At 42.4% G+C, this 25621-nt stretch overlaps 2 protein-coding genes across 2 annotated transcripts in view; one reads left to right on the forward strand and one right to left on the reverse strand.

Moving 5' to 3' along the window:
* yy1a (YY1 transcription factor a) overlaps window positions 1-7872 on the reverse strand; it is a 34563-nt gene extending 26691 nt beyond the window's left edge. Inside the window, exon 1 of the mRNA XM_048537193.2 lies at window positions 7112-7872. Coding sequence (XP_048393150.1) covers window positions 7112-7613 — 502 coding nt within the window. The 5' untranslated portion in view covers window positions 7614-7872. The remainder of the gene's footprint in view (window positions 1-7111) is intronic.
* Window positions 7873-8121: 249 nt separating this feature from the next.
* Window positions 8122-25621, forward strand: part of degs2 (delta(4)-desaturase, sphingolipid 2) — a 67182-nt gene continuing 49682 nt past the window's right edge. Inside the window, exon 1 of the mRNA XM_048537194.2 lies at window positions 8122-8340. Within this exon, the coding sequence (XP_048393151.2) occupies window positions 8271-8340 (70 nt within the window). The 5' untranslated portion in view covers window positions 8122-8270. The remainder of the gene's footprint in view (window positions 8341-25621) is intronic.

The raw sequence follows: 25621 nt of genomic DNA on the forward strand, positions 1-25621 counted from the left end.
AAATTAAACAAGTCTGCTGACAATGTACACTACCATTTGCAATGACTCAGACAGTGAAGTAGACCATGTCAACATACAGTAAGGCTTGGACAACATCCAGATCAGGGCAGAGAAGTGGCAAGTAACATTTGTACCCAAAAAGCATTAGGAAATAAACGCATTTATAACAAGGCAGAATTCAAATACAGCCCCATCACATTTGATAGACCCCATTATCAATACTTTTGCCAGGGTGGGGGTGGGTGGTGGTGGTACTGCTTACTTACTGTTTACCAGAAACAGCACCGGACTACCCACATAATACAGTGGTTACAAGAGCCGAACAAAAGGCTAGGAATCCTGCAGCATGTAACTCACTTCCTAACTCTACAATGTCTGTTCACCATCTACAAGGCATAAATCAGGAGAGTCACAGAATATTCCCTACTTGCTTAGTCGCTGGCAAAGCAGAACTGCAAGCAAACTTACAGACAAAGCAAAAACAGAGTAGTGATAATAGAAAATTTCATTTATCCCACCTTAAACTGCAATAGACAACTCCAAACTTGCCACCATCCAGCACAGCAGGCCATCTGATTGGCACCAGATCCACAAACCTTCATGCCCTCCATCAATAATGACACTCCATATCAGCAGTGTGTATCATCTACAAGACACACTGCAAAGTCCACCAAGCTTCCTTCGACAGCATCTTCCAAACCCAACATTTCTACTTCCATCAAGGACAAAGGCAGCTGAAACATGGGAACACAGTCACCTCTAAGTCACCCCCACACCACTGACCATCTTGACAAGGAAATAAATTGTCATTCCCACTGTAACTGGGATAAAATACTAGAATGCTTTCACAACAGCACTGTGGGTCTACCTACACCGAATGGACAGTAGTGGTTCAAAACAGCAGCCCACCACCACATCCAAGGGTAATTAGGGATGGACAATAAATGCTGGGCCAGACACTGACATTCATACTCCAAGTTAGAGGTGATTTCTGGTAGATGTTTGTCCTGGAAAAGTTCCTGTTCAGTGTGATGCTTCTGACTATATGGGGTGATGTGAGGAAGGCAAAATGCTGGTGAGTTTGGAATTAATTGAATAAAGGCAGACTCATGTAAGAAGAGACCATCTCCAGTAAGTGGTCTGTTGAAATTTATGTATTACTAAAACTATGTCCTGTCTGTACAGAAGACATCTTTATAAACATACAGGATCTATGTGTAAAACAGAAATATGCAGTTTAAAAGTAAAGAAAACATACTGAATTTACACATATCATAAGTTAGGACTCAGCTAGAACGTTGCAAGCCTCAAGAGGGTCCAAGAATACACTGGAATGGTTCCTAGGGATGAGGGGCTTAAATCCTGTCTGCAGATTTGTGAAGCTGGTTTTGCTAGCTCAAAAGATTATGGACAGATTTAGTGAAAAGGGTTCAAAATTACCAAATGATGTGTTGGGGGTGGGTCGCGATTAAGAAGAAAATGAAACAGTACAATGTAATCAAATTGTAGGAAAAAAAACCCAGTCATCACAATGCATTTGTGGGTGAAGTCCCTACAGAATGTCCAGAATTGCTTTCCAAATCTGTACACTTTCAATCTTATATGGAAAGCTTTACTTTTAATAAAGACAGGGCAACTAAGAGTAAAGGGAATAGCCAGGAAACTTGTGGCAGTAACTCAATTCAACTCAACAGTAAAACTGTGATTGTAAAAGTGAAGATAAAATGTTTAAAATGTGGACCTTGCCTACATAAACTGAAAATTAAAGATCCAAATCATGCAAATGGTCTCCATGACTCAAATGGATAGTTATCTGCAACACTGCAGATATTTAAGTGGTGTAATTATCTTAATTTAGACCCTATACAAAACTGTCAAATTTATTTTTTTTCCCCCCAAACAGATACATACAATTCTGTACAGAGTGCTTCTGGAGATTTTTTTTTAAAAAAATCACATTTATCTTGAGGGAATAGGTTGTACTGCTGATAGAGAGAAATAAACAGAAAAAGAGAAGACGAAACAGCCTCATGAGCCTTCCCACTCAATATGATCTTCTACCTTCACGTCACTTTCTTCTTACATATTCCCCAAATTCAAAAATCTGTCTAACTGTAATATACTCAATAATGGTGCTATACTCCAAGGAGTGGAGAGATCTAACCATTTGCACCTCTTTGAACAAAGAGATCTCCAGTCATCGCAGATCAAAATGTTTAGTTTAGGCTCATTAAACTATAACTATGCCCCCTTGTTTTTGACTCCCCAAGCAAGAGAAAAGTTTCAGACTCACCTTGGTCAAGGCTTTTCTTCATATTTGAATATTTCAAATGTTTCACTTTTAATTCTTCCAAACTCCAGATATTACAGATCAATTTACTCATCCCCTCACTTAGGACAACACTTTCAGAGAGCAACCTAGGCAATCTTCACTATTTTGCCTCCATATCAAGTAACTTTTTGAAAACCCAAAATTTGAAAACTTCCCTTTTTTATATAAAGGCAAAGCAGCCATGTATCTACTTTAATTATGAGTAAAATAACTTACTGCTCATTTAGCCAGGTGATGCATTGACATTAGTGCCCCAACTAATTAATAGCTTTTCAACTGTCTCATCCAAAGTGGTCCGAATGAGACTTTAAAATCAATAACAGGCAAAATCTGAACTCCAGAACACCAAGATTACTGGTTGAGATGCTCTATTTTTATATCCTCCCTTGAGCATAGAGATCAAAATTACTTTTCAAAAAAAATGTACAAAATCTTGATAGCTCCATCTGCCAATTTGGGTAAATCTGTTCATAGGCAGGCAAAAGCAGATGATTTAGGTGGATCTCAACCTTGAAGGTCAGATTCTGTGCCATCAGTTGAGATGTCCAGGAGGTTCTTTTATTCAGAAGCCTTGTGGGTACTGCAGAAAAATCTCTACAGTGTTAACTCAAAGCCTTTAGTACAGACAATATCAAGTCACCGGTTTAAAGGACAATCATTTGTACAAGAGTTGGAGCAAAGGTCACACCCTAATTACTCCTGCTATCTCCTAGAGCAGACAGACAGACAGCCATTTACTCTGCATACCATCTTCCTGGTGATAAATAATTACAGAAAATGGTTTAAAAAAATACCAATAGAAAGATGGGGGCTGTCTGAAGGCCTGGGTTTAAGTCATGATGTATTAAAATTACTCACGCAGAAAGATGCATTTTTCCCCCCCACCAAACTAAAGGCTTAACAAAGTTGTATCAGTGATAATGGGAACTGCAGATGCTGGAGAATCCAAGATTACAAAGTGTGGAGCTGGATGAACACAGCAGGCCAAGCAGCATCTCAGGAGCTCAAAAGCTGGCGTTTCGGGCCTAGACCCTTCATCAGGCCTGAAATGCCAGCTTTTGTGCTCCTGAGATGCTGCTTGGCCTGCTGTGTTCATCCAGCTCCACACTTTGTAATCTTGGATTCTCCAGCATCAGCAGTTCCCCTTATCACTGATCCAACTTTGTTATCTTGGCTTAACAAAGTTCATGTTTTTCAAGCAGGTCATGTCGCTGAAGTACATGCACAAGTGTGCTTTGGTGAATTAACAATTCAAATTAAAGTCTAGAAAACAATTTAATTCAGGTACAAAAAGTGAGGAACCATTTTCACCTCAAAATTAACTCATGGATAGGCTGGGACATTTTCCACTGGAGTGTAAGAGTTTGACAGGTGGCCTGATAGAAGTTTGTAAAATAATGAGAGGTATAGTTCAGGTTGACGGTAGCTTTCTTTTCCCTGAGGATGGGGAATTTTGTGACTAGGGGACATTTTAAGGTGACGAGAGAGAGCACGAGAGAAAAAAGATATAACAGGCATTTTTTTTTACACAAAGGCTGATTCACATCTAGAATGAACTTCCTGAGGAAGTAGCAGATGTGGGTACATTACATTTAAAAGACATTTGGAGAAGTACATGAATAGGAAAGGTTTGGAGGGACATGGGCCAGGAACAGGCAGGTGGGCCTAGTTTAGTCTGGGATTATGTGTGGCATGGACTGGTTGGACAAACTGGGCCAAAGGATCTGTTTACGTGCTGTATGATTCTATGGCCAAAAGCAACAGAAAAAGGACACTCATTTTTGGAAATTAATTAAAAACTTACAGACCAAATAGTTAGGTTACAATGCAGTATTTACCAAGTAAACATACAGCTAGCCATTCAAGCAGACCAGTGTACCAGTTAACTATTCAACAACATACTAGCAGTAAACAGTTAGATAAAATCATACAGCACAAAAGCATGGTCACCTTATGAGCATATACAAATTCTTTGAAAAGATATAACAATTAGCCCAGTGTTCTATATTTTCCCCACAGCCCTGAATCCATTCCAATCAGATTCAACAGTAACTTTCAGAAGGCAAGCTGGGTTACCATAGCCCACTTTGTTTATAGTTGAGTGACACACAATTCTAGAAGGCAGTTACACTTCGAGTCTGGAATCATACACAGCCCAGACTGGGTCAACAGATCTGTTCCTAGTAGACATTAACAAACTAAATAGGTTTTTACAACAATCCTGGGACTTACATGGTCACTATCATTGATATTAGTTTTTCATTCCAGATTTACTGAAAACCTCCTGAGTGGCAGTTAGACTAAATCTGGAGTCATTATGCCTGACCTTCAGATTACTATTCCATTAGCATTGTGCTACAATTCCCAATCCACTATAAATCCATTCCCCCACCCCTCGAATTTGGCATTACCTTAAATCTGCATCCTATGGTTACTTGCCAGTGAAACAGTTTTTTTTGAGCTATTCTAAATCAAAAGCAAACTTTTTAATGCAAGTATTCAAAATATATTCTTTTAACATTACTCAAAAGGAGAACAATTCCAGGTTCTGATTTCCCACATCTTAGTTCAGGAATCTCAAATTTAACATACAGTTGTTAGGAAGGCAAATGCAGTGCTATCGTTCATTTCAAGAGAGCTAGATGGAGAACAGGGATGTACTGCTGGCACTATAGAAAGCTCTGGTCATACTGCATTTGGAATATCGTGAGCAGTTTGAGGTCAATATCCAAGGATGGATGTGCTGGCATGGGAGGAGGTTCAACAGAATGATCCCAGGAATAAGGGCTTATCACATAAGAGCTGTTGAGGTCTTGGGGTCTGTACCCGCAATTTAGGAGGATGGATGGGGGCAGGGGGTGCATCGGATTGAAACTACCAATGAAGCTACCTTGAATAGAAATACCGAACATGAGCTGCTTCTACGTAAATCCAAACGTTTGAAAATAGAGAAGAAATGCTAATTTTAATGAATATGAAGCAACTAGAACAAACAAGATTAAAAATCAAAACTTGTACACCAGCAAATTTAAGTAGGTTATGCAAGACTAAATAGCTGGCTATTCCAAGATGCTGTACTATGAATGACGAGCTGAAAAACAAACAGCAACATCAATTTTATTTTCACAACTTACAAGAAATCACTAACATTTTCTGAAACTTCAACTATATTATTACAAAATGTATACAAAAGCAAAACATTACAGGTGATGGTAAGCAGAGATGAAAGCTCTACACCTTGTTATCTCTGAAAGCTAAGAGAGCTGGAGACAATCTGAGTTTCTCAGACTTTTTTAGTTACGCGTGATTTGAAAACATGATCTGATCTCAGCACAGAACAATAATCTACTAAACTTACGCAGTTGGCCAATCTTTTGATAAACAGACACCGAAACCTAGGATGTACATAAATTTTGCACATTGAGGATCAAGTTGGATTTATGGATTATAATACCGTCTCTAACTGGGTTGTCAATGGATCCCTGCTGTCTTGGGGATGGGGGGGGGGGGCACTAAGGGATTACACTTTCTTTTAATATGAACTTCACTGATACTGCATATTAGCGGGGTGGGGAGGGGTTAAGTTTACCGAAAAAAAAACTTGAACATTCACAGTTATAACTAGTTTCACAAACACCAACCTTTGAACTGAAGAAAGTGAAGGGAAAATATGCCACCTATTAAATTTTGGCCTTACATCATACCAAGTCTCATTTACATTCTGACCACAATGGCATCTACAAAATCTTAAATACAGGACGTCAAACTGTTCTTTACACAACTGCCTCAAGAACGGAAAATAATTTCATTTCAAACACGGTACCAGATCCCAGGCAGCTAACCTTTAAAAGAAGCGTATACAAATTTGAATATCACATTGTTGCATCTTCGAAGCTTGATTAGGAAAAATCAATATTTTAAAAATAAGAAAATAGCTAACAGCAGAAAACCCACACACCGGAATTCCTCCCCCACTTGCTTTAATCAGAAAAATACAAAGAAAAAGGGACGAACTTGATTTTTCCAAATCTAACTCGCAAGGATCGGAGAGAGAGAAAGAAGGCAGAAGTGACCAACAATGAGCCGCTGAGATGGAGTCTCTTCGCTCCCGCTGCAGCCGCCAGCGATCTCCCTCTCTCCGCACCACCCACTTCGTCGCCGCTGCGCGTCTACCGAACTTGATTGTAACCTCCCGCCCTCCGCCCATTCCATTGGCTTCTCACGCGGAATACACCCATCCCATTGGCTTTGGGGCCGCTGTCAATCACTAGTCCCCACCCTTGCACACTGCTCGTCTTGCTCAGTGACGTACGACGTGCAGCAGGTTCGGTTGCGCGGCGGCTAAAAGTCGAACTACGCCATGAGGCCTAGCGCGAGTGAGGGCCTAACGGTCAGAGCAGCGCCAAGGCCCGAACAGCAGCAGCGCACTCGCTCCTGCACCGCCCGCCATCTTCAGCCGCCATCTTCCCCCATCGGGAAGCCATGTTTTCGGGCGGCCATACTGACATGGCGGCGCCCATAACCTGGGGAAACATGGCTTCCCTTCAAAACAAAAACATTCAGAAACCGCTCGAGTTCCAACCGGGCGTCGGAAAACACCGAAACCTTCGCCTGTTCCCCGTTTCTTCCCCCTCCCCCTCCCGCTGCGGCGGGACACGCCCTAGAGCTGAAGAGAAAGCTCGCAAATGCGCGCATTTCGGTTGCTGGTCGTTATTTTTCATCCCCCCCTTTACTTCCACACGCACCAGTGCCGAGCGTTTTGTCTCCCCATGCACTCACCCGAAGCCCACATTGTCACCGAAAACTCCCCCTCCAGGGTCTTGATCTGCACTTGCTTCTGCTCCCATTTCCTGCCGGTCCTGTCCAGCCCCCCGTCGTTCAGGTAGCTTTTCTTGGTGGCCTTCTTGCCGGCCCCTTTCTTGATGCGGCTCTTGCCAGAGACGGCCGTCACCAGAGTCTGTTCGATGAACTCCTCCTCGGCGCCCGCCGACGGCACCGGGATCAGGATCTGGTCCTCGTAACCGTCCTCGGCCCTCAGCTCGGCGTCGTCCCCGACCACCTCTTCCCGCGTCTGCACCAGGATCACCTCCTGGTGGACCTGGCTCGGGTCGTCGCTGAGGGGCTGCAGGGCGATCATGGGCTGGTGCACGTCGCCTTCTACCACCGTGGTCTCGATCGTTTCCACCGGGATCGTCTCCACTTCGATCTCGTGAAGCTCCACGATCTCGGCCGGCATCTCCGAGCCGTCCGCCGCGATGTATAAAGTGTCGCCCGAAGCCATTTTTTTCAGATTTCAGAGGGTTTTTTTAAAGGGAAAAAGAAAGACACCCCACAGAATTCGAGCTCCTTCCCCTTCAGTTTCCTCCCCGTGCTTTATCTCACCAACAATTAACTAGAAAATATCAGCAGCAAATCTCGCAACAAAAAAAACGGCAGCCACCATCCGCTCGGGCGCTGCGAGCAACTACCGCGAGACTTCATTCCACTTCCTGTCCTTCATGATTTGTCCTTGTTGCCATGTGCCAATAGATAGCACTAACGCCAAAAAAATACTTTACATTTCACAGTCTATCAACCCAGCACGCTCAAGTTTCTCTGAATACAGCCTGCAACCCTCAATGCAATCTCCTTATTTAAAAAAAATAAAGAAATACATTAATTTCAGTAACCATCTGCGTATTCTTTTTATTTCAACTTTTCCTCGAGTTCTCTTTCACACTCACCTGTTTGGACCTCTGCCAATCCTAGTCTTTCTGGAGCACGCCCACACCCATCCCACGGGCACAGTACGTTGCAGAAAGTTTTTTTTTCCCCTCCTGCCGTCCCTGCGTTATTGCTGCTTAAAGGTGGGTGAATGAACTGGCAGTGCTCACAAACACCGCTGACAGTGAAGCTACACACACGTTCACGTTAAGTATCCCACAGCATAGGAATCAAAATGAAAAGGGACGATTTTGAATGGGTCTACACGGATCAGCCTCACACGCAAAGGAGAAAAGAAATGTTGGGTATGTGTTTTTTTCCCTCTTTTAAAAAAACAAAATCAAGTAAAAGCTCATCTGTAAATGTGATTTATTTGGATATTTCACATTCCAAATTTTCCTTTCTTATACAAAACTGGCTAAGAAATCTGCTGGATAATAGTTTAACAATTTGCTTTATAATTTAAAGTGAATTTTTTTTTTGTTTTCCCGTGAAAATGGGCATTATTCATCAGAACGCTGGTATTTGTACGGGATATAAGGGCGAGCAACCTGCACTATTTTTTAAAAAAAATAGTTGAATCAACTTCTGTGTTTTACTGACAAGGTTAAAACTTTCTCTTACTTCGCCAGCCAGCGCATTATGTACTTGTCTCCTCCAATTCATCACTATTTCCAGTCACACATTTTTCATGCTTCCTCCTTCATTTCGCTGTGTCACTTAGGTATAACATTGTGAACTAGTATTTGACTAGATTTGAAAACACACCGCTTATCACTAACTGCCAAATATAGTTGAACAAATCGCATGTTTTAATACGTATTTGTTTTAAAGAAACGGTTAACATTATTCGAAGAAGTCATGAATTTTGGACCATACCTAAGACGGGGCCAATTTGATCGATCCGGTCCACAGTGCATCTAAACTCAGCGAGGGAATAAGATTAATAGAGTTTCCGACGTGAAATCTAGATATTTCCGCGATCTGCGTCCAATTTTCGTTCCAACCATAGAAACAATCAAAATCAACAGTTTGGGAAATAGTGTGTATGTACAGGTCGTTAATGGTCTTTTTTGAAAGATTTGCGCAGTTAATTTTGGTATTATATGAATCACGATCTTTCCACAATTGGGTGGGGCGACAGGAGGAATCGCCGAGGTAGGGCAGTAAACTTTGTGCTGACTGGCTAAATACCGTGACACCTGTTGCAAATCTTGCATGGATTGCGTACATCGTTGCAAATTATGTTGCAAATGATGAAATGGCAAAAACAATCAAGTAATCCGTTCAGGCGTCGCGTCGCGTCGCGTCTCATTGATTTTTGAAGGGCTTGAACATTTGCTCAAACAATCGATTGTTAAATTTGCCACCGCTGAATAAATTGTTTCAAAAGTTTGCGGCCACTGTATGCTGCCGATCTTAACTTACATTGTTTACCTACAACTCCGTGAAAACAGGTAAATACAATGCCCAAACTGGTTTCTGTTCAAGCCCCACACTGTTTTGAATAGGTGAATGGCTACAGTTTTAATCGTCATAGTTCTCCCAAACTCGAGATTTGTGTAAGTGTGAGATTGAGATTGCATGCCCGCATCTCCATCTTCTGCAAGTGGAGGGCAGTGACATTCAAACTCTAAAGCAGAATTTCGAACATGCTCGTCTTTTTGGGATTGTTCCCAACTACTTTAGACAACTGTTCATTTATCTAGTGGAAGCCAGCCACATAAAAACATGAACCTTTCTCGCTAGCCACTGGCTGCTGTTTTAACTTTTTTTGCCAAAACCAGAGGGTTGGTTGCCCGTTACAGGATAAACTGCATTTGTTTGGGGGGGGGGGGGGGGAACTTAAAGTTCGTAATTCCCAACACATCCAAGGTGGGATAAAGAATGACTGAAACTCCGAGTAATCAGGTCGTCGCGGGATGTCTCTTTATTTTCGCTCTCAATATTAAGAAAACTTTCCGATTTCTGGTTGGCCACCATCACCGCAGCGCCGATGGAGTGTATCATAGCTCTAGTAGATTTCAAATTAATAAATTACAATTTTACACATTAAAATTTCCGCGCTAGATACACTTTGGGGAAAAATACTCTGGGGGCTAAATGCGAAACATACTACAATGTTCGAAAATCCGGAATCCATGGGCTTGGTGATCTGTGAAAATTTAATCTTTAGTAAATTTCATATTAGTTTCCGAAATTTCCGAGCTATCTCGCCAAGTGCAACAAATGATTTGATACCGTTAGAATGTACTGTTGCCTGTCCTGTCGAATTAAAGCTGCATTTACCGTGTACGAAGTAAGCACTATTTTTAACAACTTTTTTTTGTTTGAACAAATGAATCGCAGTTTGTCCCCTAAGCATTATTTTACTGTCCAATAGAGATGAAATCTTAATTAAGTACAAATTACGCTAATTGAACTACGTGGAGAAAACGTTGAAATGTAAATAGCTTTTATCATAAAGGGGAGGAACTGATCCAAAATATTTGTTTGGAAGAAAGCCTTTGTAACTACAAGCAGTTGTTAGGCGGATATCAGCACTCACACCCTTATCTCTATTTGAACGGGAAATTTCCATTTGCTTTTGTGTACCTGGCGATCGGTTAAATAATAGCAGAAATTAATTTGGACTTAATAACTGAGTGCTACTACTATTTCCCGAGTGTGAATGAGCAGGATGATTGCATCCAATCGTTGGATGCTCGCCTTCAAAACTCAAGTAACTCGAGCAGCCCATTGGAAACAAAATACGGGAATGTCCGAATGTGGCAAGCTGTTTGGATTCTGTAAATGACTAAAGACAAAAAGACCTTTTTAATAACGTGCAATGCAATAATACATTATTGTTACTGAACAAAACTAGATGTTGCCAAGGCTATTAAAATATCGGCCGTTTAGTGTTTTGCAGTAAAGTATACGATTTAATATAAAATTAGAACAAACGTGGCTTTTTGAAATAAACACTTTTTTTTCTTAAATGTTTAGCAAATAATCCACCCATTATTTTTACCACTTAATTGACAATTGCTGTGCGGCATTCTAAACGTGCCATGGTCAATCCTTGCCCATAACACAGTTCCGCAATGACTTTCATTAAGGTCTCAATTGAACTGCCCGCAGCCTTTGACACGCCCCTTCCAAAGCTCCTTCACTCTTATTCAACATAATGAAATATGAGGCTGGATGAACACAGCAGGCCCAGCAGCACAAAAGCTGACGTTTCGGGCCTAGACCCTTCATCAGAGAGGGGGATGGGGTGAGGGTTCTGGAATAAATAGGGAGAGAGGGGGAGGCGGACCGAAGATGGAGAGGAGAGTATGGGTGGGGAGGTAGGGAGGGGATAGGTCAGTCCAGGGAAGACGGACAGGTCAAGGAGGTGGGATGAGATTAGTAGGTAGGAGATGGAGGTGCGGCTTGGGGTGGGAGGAAGGGATGGGTGAGAGGAAGAACAGGTTAGGGAGGCAGAGACAGGTTGGACTGGTTTTGGGATGCAGTGAATGGAGGGGAAGAGCTGGGCTGGTTGTGTGGTGCAGTGGGGGGAGGGGACAAACTGGGCTGGTTTTGGGATGCGGCGGGGGAAAGGGAGATTTTGAAGCTGGTGAAGTCCACATTGATACCATTGGGCTGCAGGGTTCCCAAGCGGTATACTGCATCCACTGTACCTGGTGTGGCTACCTCTACATTGGGGAAACCAAGCGGAGGCTTGGGGACCGCTTTGCAGAACACCTCCGCTCGGTTCGCAACAAACAACTGCACCTCCCAGTGGCAAACCATTTCCACTCCCCCTCCCATTCTTTAGATGACATGTCCATCATGGGCCTCCTGCAGTGCCACAATGATGCCACCCAAAGGTTGCAGGAACAGCAACTCATATTCTGCTTGGTAACCCTGCAGCCCAATGGTATCAATGTGGACTTCACCAGCTTCAAAATCTCCCCTTCCCCCACCGCATCCCAAAACCAGCCCAGTTCGTCCCCCCCCCCCACTGCACCACACAACCAGCCCAGCTCTTCCCCTCCAGTCACTGCATCCCAAAACCAGTCCAACCTGTCTCTGCTTCCCTAACCTGTTCTTCCTCTCACCCATCCCTTCCTCCCACCCCAAGCCGCACCTCCATCTCCTACCTACTAACCTCATCCCACCTCCTTGACCTGTCCGTCTTCCCTGGACTGACCTATCCCCTCCCTACCTCCCCACCCATACGCTCCTCTCCACCTTATCTTCTTTACTCTCCATCTTCGGTCCGCCTCCCCCCTCTCCCTATTTATTCCAGAACCCTCACCCCATCCCCCTCTCTGAAGGGTCTAGGCCCGAAACGTCAGCTTTAGTGCTCCTGAGATGCTGCTGGGCCTGCTGTGTTCATCCAGCCTCACATTTCATTATCTTGGATTCTCCAGCATCTGCAGTTTCCATTATCACTTCACTCTTATTCATCTAGGTAGGACTGCACTCACCAGATTCCATTCTTGTTTATTCAGTCAGAGGCACAGAAGCATTTGCAATGGCTCCCTTTCCACCTCTGCAGCTTTACCTTCAGTGTCCAGCCATCCTTTGCTTGTTCATTAACATTTTGCCAATCAGTAACATCACAAAAAGCGGAAAGGAAGCTTAAGCTAGTTACAAAGGCTCAAAATGTTACCACATTAGTTTTCCTGGGGTCCCCTGATACCCCCTCCTGTGGCCAAGATTGGTGGGTGCCCAAGATTAATATTTAAAGTGCAGGGAGTTGCTTTAAACATTACTTGAATGAACTAACATTAAGATAATTGAGGTATTAGCAATTTTAGCAGGTTTGAAATTGAATAAATACCCAGGATGAAATGAGATGCATCCCAGACTATTGAGTGAGATAAGGGAGGAGATTGCAGGGGCTCTGATATTCATTTTCAAACTCTCTGTGGCCACAGGAGGGGTATCAGGGAACCCCAGGAAAACTAATGTGGTAACATCATTCGAGGTGTGTGGTAAGGATAAACTAGGAAGCTACAGGCCAGCGATTCAAACATCTGTGGTAGCAAAACTATTGGAAAAATTTCTGTGGGTAACAATTAGTCTCCATTTGGAGAGACAAAATTTGTCAAAAATATTCATCATGATTTTGCAAGATGAAATCATGGCTAACCAACTTGTTTGAATTTTTTAATGAGGTGACTAGCTGTATAGCTGAGGGTGGTGCAGTTGATGTAGTCTATATGGACTTTGGATAAGGCTTTTGAAAAAGTCTCGCATGACATACTGGTAAAGAAACTAAAAGCACATGGAATCCGGAGCAATTTGTCAAATTAGATCCAAGATTTGGCCTGGTGGTGGGAAGCAGAGGATAATGGTCAAAGTATGTTTTTATCACTGGAAGCCTGTGTCTAGTGGTGTACGTCAGGACTATGTTGGTGCTGCGTTCCTGGCTATTGCCTGTGTACATTAATGCTATGGGGGTATGATGAGGAAGTTTGCAGATGACATGAAAATTGGTGGTGTGGTAAATAACGAGAAGGAAAGCCTTAGACTACAGGATTAGATAAAAGGGCTGAACAGTGCTAAATGGAATTTGATCCTGAAAAATGTGAGATGATGAATTTTGGGAAGACTAACAAGGGGAGGGAGTACACATTTGAATTGTTGGACCCTAGGAAGACTGGAAGATCAAAGGGACTTTGGTGTGCATTTCCATAAATCCTTGAAGGGAGCAGCTTGGGTAGATAAGGTGGTTGAGAAGGCATATGGGATACTTGCCTTCTATATTGAATGTCTTGACTAATAAGAGTAAGGAGGTTATGATGAAGCAGTATATAACATAAATTAGACTGCAGCTAGAGTACTGTGTTCAGTTCTGGTTACCCAAATATCAGATGGATGTGATCTCCATAGAGACGATGCAGAAGAGTTTTACCAGGATGTTCTGTGGGCTGGACCACTTCAGTTGTGAAGAGAAACCAAATAAGCTGGGTTTGTTTTCCTGAGAGCAGAGAAGGGCGAGGGAGAATCTGATTGAGGTGTGCAAAATATTGAAGAACTTGGGTAGATAGAGAGAAATCTTTTTCGCTTAGAGGCATCACTAACAAGGGGCCAAAGCTTTAGGATAAGGATTTAGGTGGGATATTTTCACTCACACAGGGTTGTGTGTATCTGGAACTCGCTGCCTAAAAGGATGGTCGAGATGGGAAACCTTAAATCATCTCAGAACTTTGTAGAAGAGTACTTGAGTTGCCACAGGATACAAGGCTATGGGTAAATGTGTTGGAAAATGGTATTAGAATAGACAGATTTGGATGACTAACTTTGATATGATATGCAGGAGGGCCATAAAACCATAAGACCATAAGATATAGGAGCAGAATTAGGTCATTTGATCATGGCTGATATGTTTCTCAACTCCTGCCTTCTCCTTATTACACTTGTTTCCCTTACTAATCAAGAACCTATTTATCTCTGTCTCAAATCCACTGAGTGACTGGGCCTCCAGAGCCATCTGCGGCAATGAGTTCCACAGATTAATCACCCTCTGCCTGAAGAAATTCCTCCTCCCCTCAGTTATGCCCTTCACTCTGAGACTGTGTACTTGGGTCCTAGTCTGTCCCACTAGCAGAAACATCCTCTCTACATCCAATCTAACCATATCCTTCAGTATTCTAAAAGTTTCAATAAGATTCTTCCTTCATTCTTTGAAACTCCATCAAAAATAGATTGAGAATCCTCAACCATTCCACATATGACAAACCCTTCATTGCTGGCAGCATTCTTGTAAACCTCCTTTAGAATCCCCTCCAATGGCAGAATGTCTTTATTTAGAAACAGGGCCCAAAACTGCTAACAATATTCCAAATGCAATCTGACCAAAGCCTTTTACAGCCTCAGGAGTACGTCTCTGCTCTTGTATTCGACCCTCCTGATTGTATTTGCCTTACTAGGACTCCAAGTCCCTTTGTGCTTCAGATTTCCAAAACCTTTCCCGTTGAGAAAACAGTCTACGCCTCAGTTCTTCACGCCAAAGTCATTAACGTCACTCTTTCCTACATTGTATTTCATTTGCCACTTCTTTGCCCACTCAGCTAACATGTCCAAGTCCTTCTGCAGCCTCCCCTTTTCCTGAACACTACCTCCAACTGTCTTTGTGTCATCTGCAAACATAGCAACAATTCACTTCCTTCATACAGATCCTTAGTGTATAATGTGAATAGTTGTGTTCCCAAAACTGACCCCTGTGGGACTTCACTAGTCACCGGCTGTCATTCTGAAAAATCCTCACTCTCTGCCTTCTGCCAGTCAGCCAATCCTCTATCCGGGCCATGACATTACCCCTCACACCACTGTGTCTTATTTAGCAGCCTCCTATGTGCTACTTTGTCAAAGGCCTTCTGGAAATCCAAATAGATTGCGTCCACTTGCTCTCCTTTGTCCAACTTGCTTGTTACTTCCTCCAAGAATTCTAACAAGTTTGTCAGGCATGATCTTCCCTTGACAAAGCTGTGCTGACTCTGCCCTATTTTACCATCCACTTCTAAGTATTCCACAATCTTATCCTTAATAATACACTCTTAAAATCTTACCAACATCCAAGGTCAGACTAACTGGCCTACAGCTTCCTGTCTTCTGCCTGTGCCCCCCCCCCACTTCTTAAACAGGGGTGTTACATTAGCAATTTTCCAATCCTCTGACCTGACCCCACTGATTCCTGGATCACCACCAATGCCTCCCCAACCTCCTCAGCTATCTCCTTCAGAACCCTGGAGTAGCATATTCAAACAAGTTGATTTATCCACCGTCATACCCTGCAGCTTCCCCAGCAGCAGCATCTTAGTGATTACCACTATAATCACCTCTGCTCCCTAACTCTTGAAGTTCTGGTGTGTTGCTGGTGTCTCTTACTGTGAAAACTGATGCAGTGTGCCTATTCAGTTCCTCTGCATTTCTTTGTTCTATACTATTACTTTTCCAGCTTTTAGATATCTGAAAAGAAACTCTTGCATCCTTCTTTTGCATTACCAGCTACCTTACTCTCATACTTCTTCATATTGTCTTCCCTTATTGCATTTTTTACTTTTCCTCTGCTGGCTCTTAAAGGTTTCCATTCTTCTGGCTTTCAATTAACCTTCACAATATTGTATGCTTTTTCTTTTGCTTTGATACTGTCCCTGACTTCTCTTGTTAACCATGGTTGACTCATCCTCCCCTTAGTATGTTTCCTCTGCCTTGGGATGAATTTCTGCTGTGCCTCCTGAATTATCCCCAGAAACTCTTGCCATTGCTGTCCCACTGTCTTCCCTGCTAGGGTCCCCTTTCAGTCTACTGTGGCCAGCTGCTCCTTTATAAGGACTTCTTTCTGTACTGTTAAAAAAAACTCTACACGCTATGACTCTATCACCTAACAAAACAGTCATAGAGATGTACAGCACAAAACCAGGCTCATTGGTTCAATTCGTCCATGCCAACCAGATATCTAAAATTAATCTAGTCCTATTTGCCAGCATTTGATCTATATCCTTCTAAACTCTCTTCCCATCTATGTATCCATCCAGATGCCTTTTAATGTTGTAACTGTACCAGCCTCCGTCACTTCCTCTGGCAGTTCACTCCATGCATGCACCGCCCTCTACATGAAATAGTTGCCCCTTAGGTCACTTCTAAATCTTTCCCCTCTCACCTAAAGCTATGCCCTTTTGTTTTGGACTCCCTTACCCTGGGGAAAAGACCTGGGCTATTCACCTGCTCCATGCCTCCGCGATTTTATAAACCTCTATAAAGTCATCCCTCAGCCTCTGATGCTGCAGGGAAAATAGTCCTAGCCTATTCAGCCTTCCCGTATAGCTCAAACCCCCCAACCCTGACAACATCCTTGTAAATTGTTTCTGAACCATCTCAAGTTTCACAACATTCTTCCTATAGCAGACAGAATAGAGTTGTATGCAGTATTCCAAAAGTAGTATAACCAATGTTCTATACAGCCGTAATATAACCTCCCAACTCCCATACTCAATGCAATGACCAATAAAGACAAGCCTATGAAATGTCTTCTTTGCTGTCTCATCTACCTCGGACTCCACTTTCAAAGAACTATGAACCTGCGCTCCAACATCTCTTTGTTCAGCAACACTCCCCAGGAAGTTCCAATAAGTGTATAAGCCTTGCCCTGATTTGCCTGTCCAAAATCTAGCATCTCACGTTTTATCTGGATTAAACTAAATCTGATACTCGTAAGCCCATTGGTCTATCTGTTCAAGATCCCTTCGCACTCTGAGGTAACCATCTTTGCTGTCCACTACACCTCCAAGTTTGATGTCATCTGCAAACTTACTAACTGTACTTCCTATATTTGCAGCCAAATCTGAGGGTGTCATCTGCCACCACATATCTTGCTTTCAGTGTCTCTGCTCTTTGAAATCTCTGACTTGTAAGAATGGTCATCGAATGCCTATTTGGAAGACTAAAACAATTGTTCTAGTTCCCTGAATCACTGGCTGCATTCTTTTTGAAAATGATATGAGACTGAACCACACTACTTACAGTCTTGCTATCCTGACTGACCCCCAAGATGAGCTTTCAATTCGATATCTTGCATTTTTGCCAATTTCGTTTACGGCTGAAATACTCATTCTTGCTTTTGTTATCCCTGGAAATGTTCATTTATTGTGCACTTTTGGCTGGCCTCCAATGTGCTATTACCCTAAACTTCTGACCATCCAAAACAGCCTGTGCTATAACTCTCAACAAGTACTAATCAGCTACTACCTTTGTCCTTGGTAACTGATATTGACTGTGGTTAAACAAGGGCTTGATTTAAAGCTTTCATCCATTGCTTGAAATCCTCCCATCTCTGTAATTTCCTCCACCCCTACAAACCTCTGAGACTCCTGTGCTCCTTTAGTTATGGACTCTCAAGAATTTCCAATTTTTAAATGCTCCACTACAAGCATTTGTCATTTCCATAGATCTGGAATTCCTTCCCTAATGGTCTCTGCCTGTCTTTCTCTCTTTGCTCCTATCACTTTGACTAAGCTTTTTGTGACCAGCTCTTTCATTACATTGCTTTGTGTCAAATTTTATTTGGTAATTTTCCTGTGAAACAACTTGGGACATATCACTATTTTAAAGGTACTACATAAATGCAACTCTGTTTTGTTGCCGTTAATTTGGAATTCTGATGTTTATGCCTGAAAACTTATAATCATAGTTTATAACTTACATTGCCTGAAATGATGTACATTTTTTTTTGATGACTCCAAACTAGGAGGGACAATTGAGTGTATATATAAAATACAAAATGAGTTCAGTAAATGTGAGTAGAAAGAGCAACAGCAGAGGAAATTATATGCCAAAGACTGTAAAGTATTAAAGGGAGGCAGTGGCCTCGTGGTGTTCTCGCTGGACTATTACTCTAGAGACCTAGATTTGAAACTCACCATGGCAGACGATGGAATTTGAATTCAATAAATATCTGGAATTAAGAATCTAGTGATGACTGTAAATCCATTGTCGATTGTCAGGAAAACCCATCTGGTTCACTAATCTCCTTTTAGGGAAGGAAACTGCCATCCTTACCTGGTCTGGCCTACATATGACTCCAGACCCTGCAATGTGGTTAACTCTTCACTGCCCCCTGGGCAATTAGGGATGGGCAATAATGCTGCCTCTCCAGCGACGCCCTCATCCTGTGAATGAATAAAGGAAATATTGCATATGGAAGAGAAAATTTGAACCTGAATTCTATGATTCAGTTTTTTATGAGCTGAATAAGACCCAAGTGAGACTGAACTCTCAATGTGTCTAATCTCTTTAGAGCAGCAACTGCAGCAAATAGAATGCTTAACTTTATAGCAAAACCAGTTCAGCTCTAGTAAAAGGAAGGTATGGGCAAACCGCTGGACAGACCATATATTCAGTGCTAGCTCTAGTACTATCAATGGGATGAAGAGAGTATACCAAGCATTGGAGACAGTTCTGGGGGAAGTCTTCCCAGTACCACATATATTCTAATCTTAATCTTCATCACCCTACAGTTCCCCTGATATCTTCACCCACGGTTTTTCTAACTTATTTCCTTCACAAAACTCAATTTTTTCTTTCTATTTCCTTACGATTTCCACACTAGCTGCTATTTATTAATAATTCAAAAACAAGATCAAAAGTTGCTGGAAAAGCTCAGTGGGTCTGGCAGCATCTGTGAAGAGAAATCAGAGTTAACGTTTCTCTTCACAAATGCTGCCGGACCTGCTGAGCTTTTCCAGCAATTTCAGTTTTTGTTTCTGATTTATAGCATTTGCAGTTCTTTCAGCTTTTATTGTTTAACAGTTCCATTTGTTTGTAGGAGAATACTGGGACCCAAAAAAAGGTCCTCAATCCATTTGTTCTTTCTGATTTATCTTCCAATTCTGAACTTCTTTCTTCATTATGAATTTCTCTCATTTCTGTCAGAAATCCCTGTTGGAATCAATTCAGTTCCATTATTTTAAGACAGGGAATGTTTGGAAGGAGTAGTGAGACTCTGACATTTGTTTCTCTGAGTGAGAATACTCTGGTTCAACTTCTATTCAAAAGATTTATCTTGGCTAAAACTCCAATTTGGGAAATGCTTTCCATCTAGCAAGATGTTAAACCAAGAATTCATATGTTTTCTTCAATGTAAATTAAGGATCTCGAAGAAGTAGTTTAAAGAAGACCAGGGAGGGTCTCCGTGGTGTCCTCTACAATATTTATCCCTTAATCAATGTTCCCAAAACAGATAATCTGGCCATTATTACATTGCTGTATCTGGGGCCTCGCTGTGTGCAAATTGGCTGCAGAGTCTCCTACATGACGACACTCACTGTTTCACAAACACTCTCCAATATCTTTAGGTAATGAAAGGTGCTATGTATTTGCAAACCATTCCTAATTGTGTTAATTTATACTACAGTTAAATATTTCTAAAAGAAGATGCAATTCCTGCTGTTTCTATCCCCTCCCCATCAAATTACTGGACACGTTTTTGGTCTATATGAACTCTGAATTTCAAACTACATTCCTCCTCAAATTTGTTTAAGGTTCCTTCAACTTATACCATTCAAAACAAACAATTGTTCTGGTGTCAAAAATAATAGCTTACTATTAGTGTTAAGTATTCACCTATATTAAAAGTAGTTAGTAATTATCAAACTTTGATATTCTCTGGTTGATTGGTTTCAAAAAAAGGTGAAGGTACATCTGTGGAGAGGAAGTAAAGTTTATAATTCTTTGTATGTTCAGTGTTGCAAATTTGTGATGGTTTATGAGATTAGAATTTTAATAATCATACTGTACACTAGTTTTGGGAACTATTTAAGAGAACAGGAATAGAATACGCACAAATAAGTAAGTCTTTAGCTGACACAACACAACTGCTGTAGTTCGTTGAATTTTCTATGACATTTTTTTGATAGAGATTGCGTGCGTGTGTGTGTGTGGAGTGGAATGGGAGAATGGTGCTCTTGCTCACTTACGGCATCATTACAAAGTAAACTAGAGGATTGTGCTTGTGAGTGTCTTTATAGCTGGATTGGCACACACTGATGTCTGGATTTTAACCTGGGGTGGGGCTGCAGTTGGCGTTTCCCACCCACCACTTCTTTATTTCTGTGTTAACCAGAATCAATAGTGAGAATACTTGACAACAAATTCCTTTTCTGGGGATTGAGAGACTAACATGATAATAAAGGTCAGCAAAAGTGGGCAACAGTCAGCACCCAAACAAATTGCAGGCAAGTACTTTTAAAAACAAATCCTCAAGTTCCTTCTGGGTCAGCAAGGAAGCTTTAATGAAGGACAAAATCAGTACATTAGTGAGCATCAATATGTAAACACAATTTGAATGGAGCTGAAAAACAAAGCAGGGGGCAGGAAAAATTGCTATAAACTGTTAATAGGCAACCAAAAGGTAGTGATAATCTTGAGCATGATATAAATCAGGAAATTAGAGATGCACGCATCATGGACCATACAACAATAATGGCCAACCTCATTTTGTCTGGGTAAACCAAATCAGCAATAATGCTGTCAAAGATAGATCCCTGGAATGTGTAAAAGATGGATTTCTGGAGTAGCACATTGAGGAGCCAACTAGGATTGTTCTCTATCGATTTTAGTGTTGAATAATAAGACAGGGGTAACTAATAATCTTTCTGTAAAGGAGCTTTTGGGAAATAGTGGTGATAATATACTGGAATTACACATTCATACACTTAAAAAAAACACACCGACACCGCTGTGAGGACGAGAAGCAAAAGGAAAGGGAGCGTCCTGAGAATGGAAATGAGGAAAGACCTACTGTGGGTATTCGCAGCAATAAGTAAGCGTAAGTGTTTAATAAATTTTCCTAAACAGCTTGATTGGGGATACAAATGTCAGTTGGGGATAGAAATGTCAGTTAGTGGAGTTAAGTGCTTCACTTGTGAGATGTGGGAGATCTGCGATGCTTCCAGTGTTTCGGATGACTACATCTGCAGGAAGTACACCCAACTGCAGCTGCTCACAGACGGCAGGGTCAGACTGGAGCAGCAATTGGATGCACTTAGGAGCATGGGGATGGCGGAAAGCATCATAGACAATAGCTTAAGAGATGTGGCGACACCCAAGGTGCAGGTAGATAGGTGACCACTAGAACGGGCAGGCAGCCTGTGTAGGAATCTCCTGTGGCTGTCACCCTTTCTAGCAAGTATACCGTTTTGGATAACAAGGTGTAGAGCTAGATGAACACAGCAAGCCGGGCAGCATCAGAGGAGCAGGAAAGCTCACATTTCGGGTCTGGACCCTTCTTCAGAAATGAAACTGTTGGTGGGGGGGGATGACTGATCAGGGGCACAGCAGCAGCAGTGGCCAGACTGGTGGCACCACGGCTGGCTCGGTTCTTAAGAAGGGAAGGTCAAAGAGCACTAGAGTGGCAGTTATAGGTAACTCTATAGTTAGGGGTACAGATCGATGCTTCTGCGAACGTAAGAGAGACTCCACGTTGGTGTGTTGCCTCCCTGGTGCCAGGGTTCAGGATGTCGCTGAACAAGCAGAAAGCATTCTGAAGGGAGCGGGTGAACAGCCAGTGAGAGGTGGCAAATGGAGTTTAATGCAGACAAGTGCGAGGTGATGCACTTTGGTAGGAGTAGCCGGAAGGCAAAGTACTGGGCTAATGGTAAGATTCTTAGTAGTGTAGATGAGCAGAGAGATCTCGGTGTCCATGTACACAGATACTTGAAAGTTGCCACCCAGGTTGACAGGGCTGTTAAGAAGGCATACAGTGTTTTAGCTTTTATTAATAGAGGGATCGAGTTCCGGAACCAAGAGGTTATGATGAAGCTGTACAAAACTCTGGTGCGACCGCACTTGGAGTATTGCGTTCAGTTCTGGTCACCGCATTATAAGAAGGATGTGGAAGCTTTGGAAAGGGTGCAGAGGAGATTTACTAGGATGTTGCCTGGTATGGAGGGAAGGCCTTACGAGGAAAGGCTGAGGGACTTGAGGCTGTTTTCATTAGAGAGAAGAAGGTTGAGAGGTGACTTAATTGAAACATATAAAATAATGAGAGGGTTAGATAGGGTGGATAGGGAGAGCCTTTTTCCTAGGATGGTGATGGCGAGCACGAGGGGGCATAGCTTTAAATTGAGGGGTGAAAGATATAGGACAGATGTCAGAGGTAGTTTCTTTACTCGGAGAGTAGTAATGGAATGGAATGCTTTGCCTGCAATGGTAGTAGATTTGCCAACTTTACACACATTTAAGTCATCATTGGACAAGCATATGGACGTACATGGAATAGTGTAGGTTAGATGGGCTTGAGATCGGTATGACAGGTCGGCACAACATGGAGGGCCGAAGGGCCTGTACTGTGCTGTAATGTTCTATGTTGTATTGCTAGTAGTGACGTAGGTATGATGAGTGACGAGGCCCTGCAGCAGCAGTTCAGGGATTTAGGTAGAAAGTTTAAAAAAACAGGACCTCCAAGGTTGTAATCTCAGGAGTCCCCCCTTTGTCACGTGCTAGTGAGGCTAGAAATAGGAGGATGATCCAGCTCAACACATGGCTAAACAGAATGCGTAGGAGGGAGGGTTTCCAATATCTGGGCCTTTGGGATTGCTTCCAGGGCAGGTGGGACCTGGAAAAGAAGGATGGGTTGCATCTAAACTGGAGGGGCACAAAAATTCTGGCTGGGAGGTTTGTTGGTGTTACTCGGAAGGATTTAAACTAGATTGGCAGTGGTGTGGGAACCAATGCAAAGGTGAATGGACTGAAGGGGAACTAGAGAATAGGGCCAGTAAGACTCCTAGGAAGAGCAGGTGGAGTGTGGTTGCTGATCAAAGCAGATCTGGTGGACTGAAGTGCATCTGTTTCCATGCAAGAAGTGTAACAGGTAAGGTAGATGAACTTAGAGCTTGGATAAATACTTGGAACTATGATAGTGTTGCTATTAGAGAGACTTGGTGAAGGCAGGGACAGGATTGGCAGCTTAACAGTCCAGGATACAGCTGTTTCAGGCAGGATAGAGGGAGATGTAAAAGAGGTGGGGGAGTTGCACTACTTAGAGGAGGTATATCGCAGCTGTACTGCGGGAGGACACTTGGGAGACTCTTACAGCGAGGCAATATGGGTAGAGCTCAGGAACATTGAAGGGCGCAATCACAGTGTTTGGAAATTACTATTGGCCTCTTAATAGACAATGGGAGATAGAAGAACAGATATGTAGGCAGATTTTGGCAACATGTAAAAGTAACAAGGTGTTGTCGTTGGTGATTTTAACTTCCCATATATTGACTGGGAATCGCTTAGTGATTGGAGCTTGGATGGGGTAGAGTTTGTAAGGAGTATCCAGAAGGGCTGCTTGAATCAGTACGTAGATAGCCCAACTAGGAAAGGGGCTGTACTGGACCTAGTAGTAGCGAATAAGCCTGGCCAGTTGGTCAATGTCTCAGTGGGGGAGCAGCTGGGGAACAATGATCACATTTCAGTAAGCTTTAAGGTACTGATGGATAAAGATATGTGTAGTTGCCAGGTGAAAGTGCTAAACTGGAAAAAGGCTAATTACAACAATATTAGGCAGGAATTGAAGAATGTAGATTGGAGGCAGATGTTTAATGGCAAATCAACATATGGTATGTGTGGAGGCTTTCAAGGCCAAATTGCTGGGAACTCAGGACTAGCATGTTCCATTAAGGATAAGTTTGGCAAGTTTTGGGAACCTTGGATAACGAGAGATATTGTGAGCCTAATCAAAAAGAAAAAGGAAGCATTTATCAAGGCTGGGAACGCATGAAACAAGGATGGAATATAAGGAAAGTTGAAAGAAAATCCAGCAAGGAGTCAGGAGAGCTGAAAGGGGTCATGAAAAGTAATTGGCCAACAGGATTAAAGAAAATACTAAGGCTTTTTATACATGTATAAAGAGCAAGAGGGTTGGCCCACTCAAGGACAGGGAAGGGAATATATGTATGCAGCCAGAGGAAATGGGTGAGGTATTAAATGAGTACTTTACATCAGTATTCACCATAGAGAAGGACTTGGTGAAAAATGAGTCTGGAGAAGGATGTGTAGATAGTTTGGGTCATGTTGAGATCAAAAGGGAGGAGGTAATGGGGATCTTGAAAGACATTCAGGTAGACAAGTCCCCAGAGCCTGATGAATACTGAGAGAGGCAAGGGAGGAAATTACTGAGACCTTGAGGGGAATCTTTGTAACCTCACTGGCTACAGGGGAGGTCCCAGAGGATTGGAGAATAGCCAGTGTTGTTCCTTTTGTTTAAAAAAAGGTGACAAGGATAATCCAGCTAATTACAGGCTGGTGAGCCTTATGTCAGTGGTAGGAAAGTTATTAGAGAGGATTCTTTGAGACAGTATTTACTCCCACCTGGAAATCAATGGGCGTATTAGTGAGAGGCAACATGGTTTTGTGAAGGAGAGGTCATGTCTTACTAACTTGGTTGACTTTTTTGAGAAAGTGATGAAGATAATTGAAGAGGATAGGGCAGTGGATGTTGTCTGCATGGACTCCAGTAAGGTCTTCTGACAGAGTCCCTCATGACAGGTGGATACAGAAGGTGAAGTCACATGAGGTCAGAGGTGACCTCACCAAAATGGACAAAAAAACTGGCTCAGCCATAGAAGACAGAGGGTAGCAGTGGAATGGGTGCGTTTCTGAATGGAGGGCCGTGACCAGATATGTTCCTCAGGGATCAGTGTTGGGACCTTTGCAGTTTGTAATGCATATAAATGATTTGGAGGAGAATGTAACTGGTCTGACTAGTCAGTTTGCCAATGACACATAGGTTGGTGGAATTGCGGATAACAATGCGGACTATCAAAGGATACAGCAGGATATAGATCGGTTGGTGACTTCGGTAGAAAGATGGCAGATGGAGTTTAATCCAGAAAAATGTGAGGTATTGTGTTTTGGAAAATATGCAGTAAATGGCAGAACCCTTAAGAGTACTGATAGGCAGAGGGATCTGGGTGTACAGGTACACAAGTCACTGAAAGTGTCAATGCAGGTGGAAAAAGTAGTCATAAGGCATATGGCATGCAAGCTGTCATTGGCTAGGGTATTGAGTTTTAAAAATTGGCAGGTAATGTTGCAGCTTTATAGAACCTTAGTTAGGCC

Source organism: Stegostoma tigrinum, chromosome 10, assembly GCF_030684315.1.
Source record: "Stegostoma tigrinum isolate sSteTig4 chromosome 10, sSteTig4.hap1, whole genome shotgun sequence".
Lineage (NCBI taxonomy): Eukaryota > Metazoa > Chordata > Chondrichthyes > Orectolobiformes > Stegostomatidae > Stegostoma > Stegostoma tigrinum.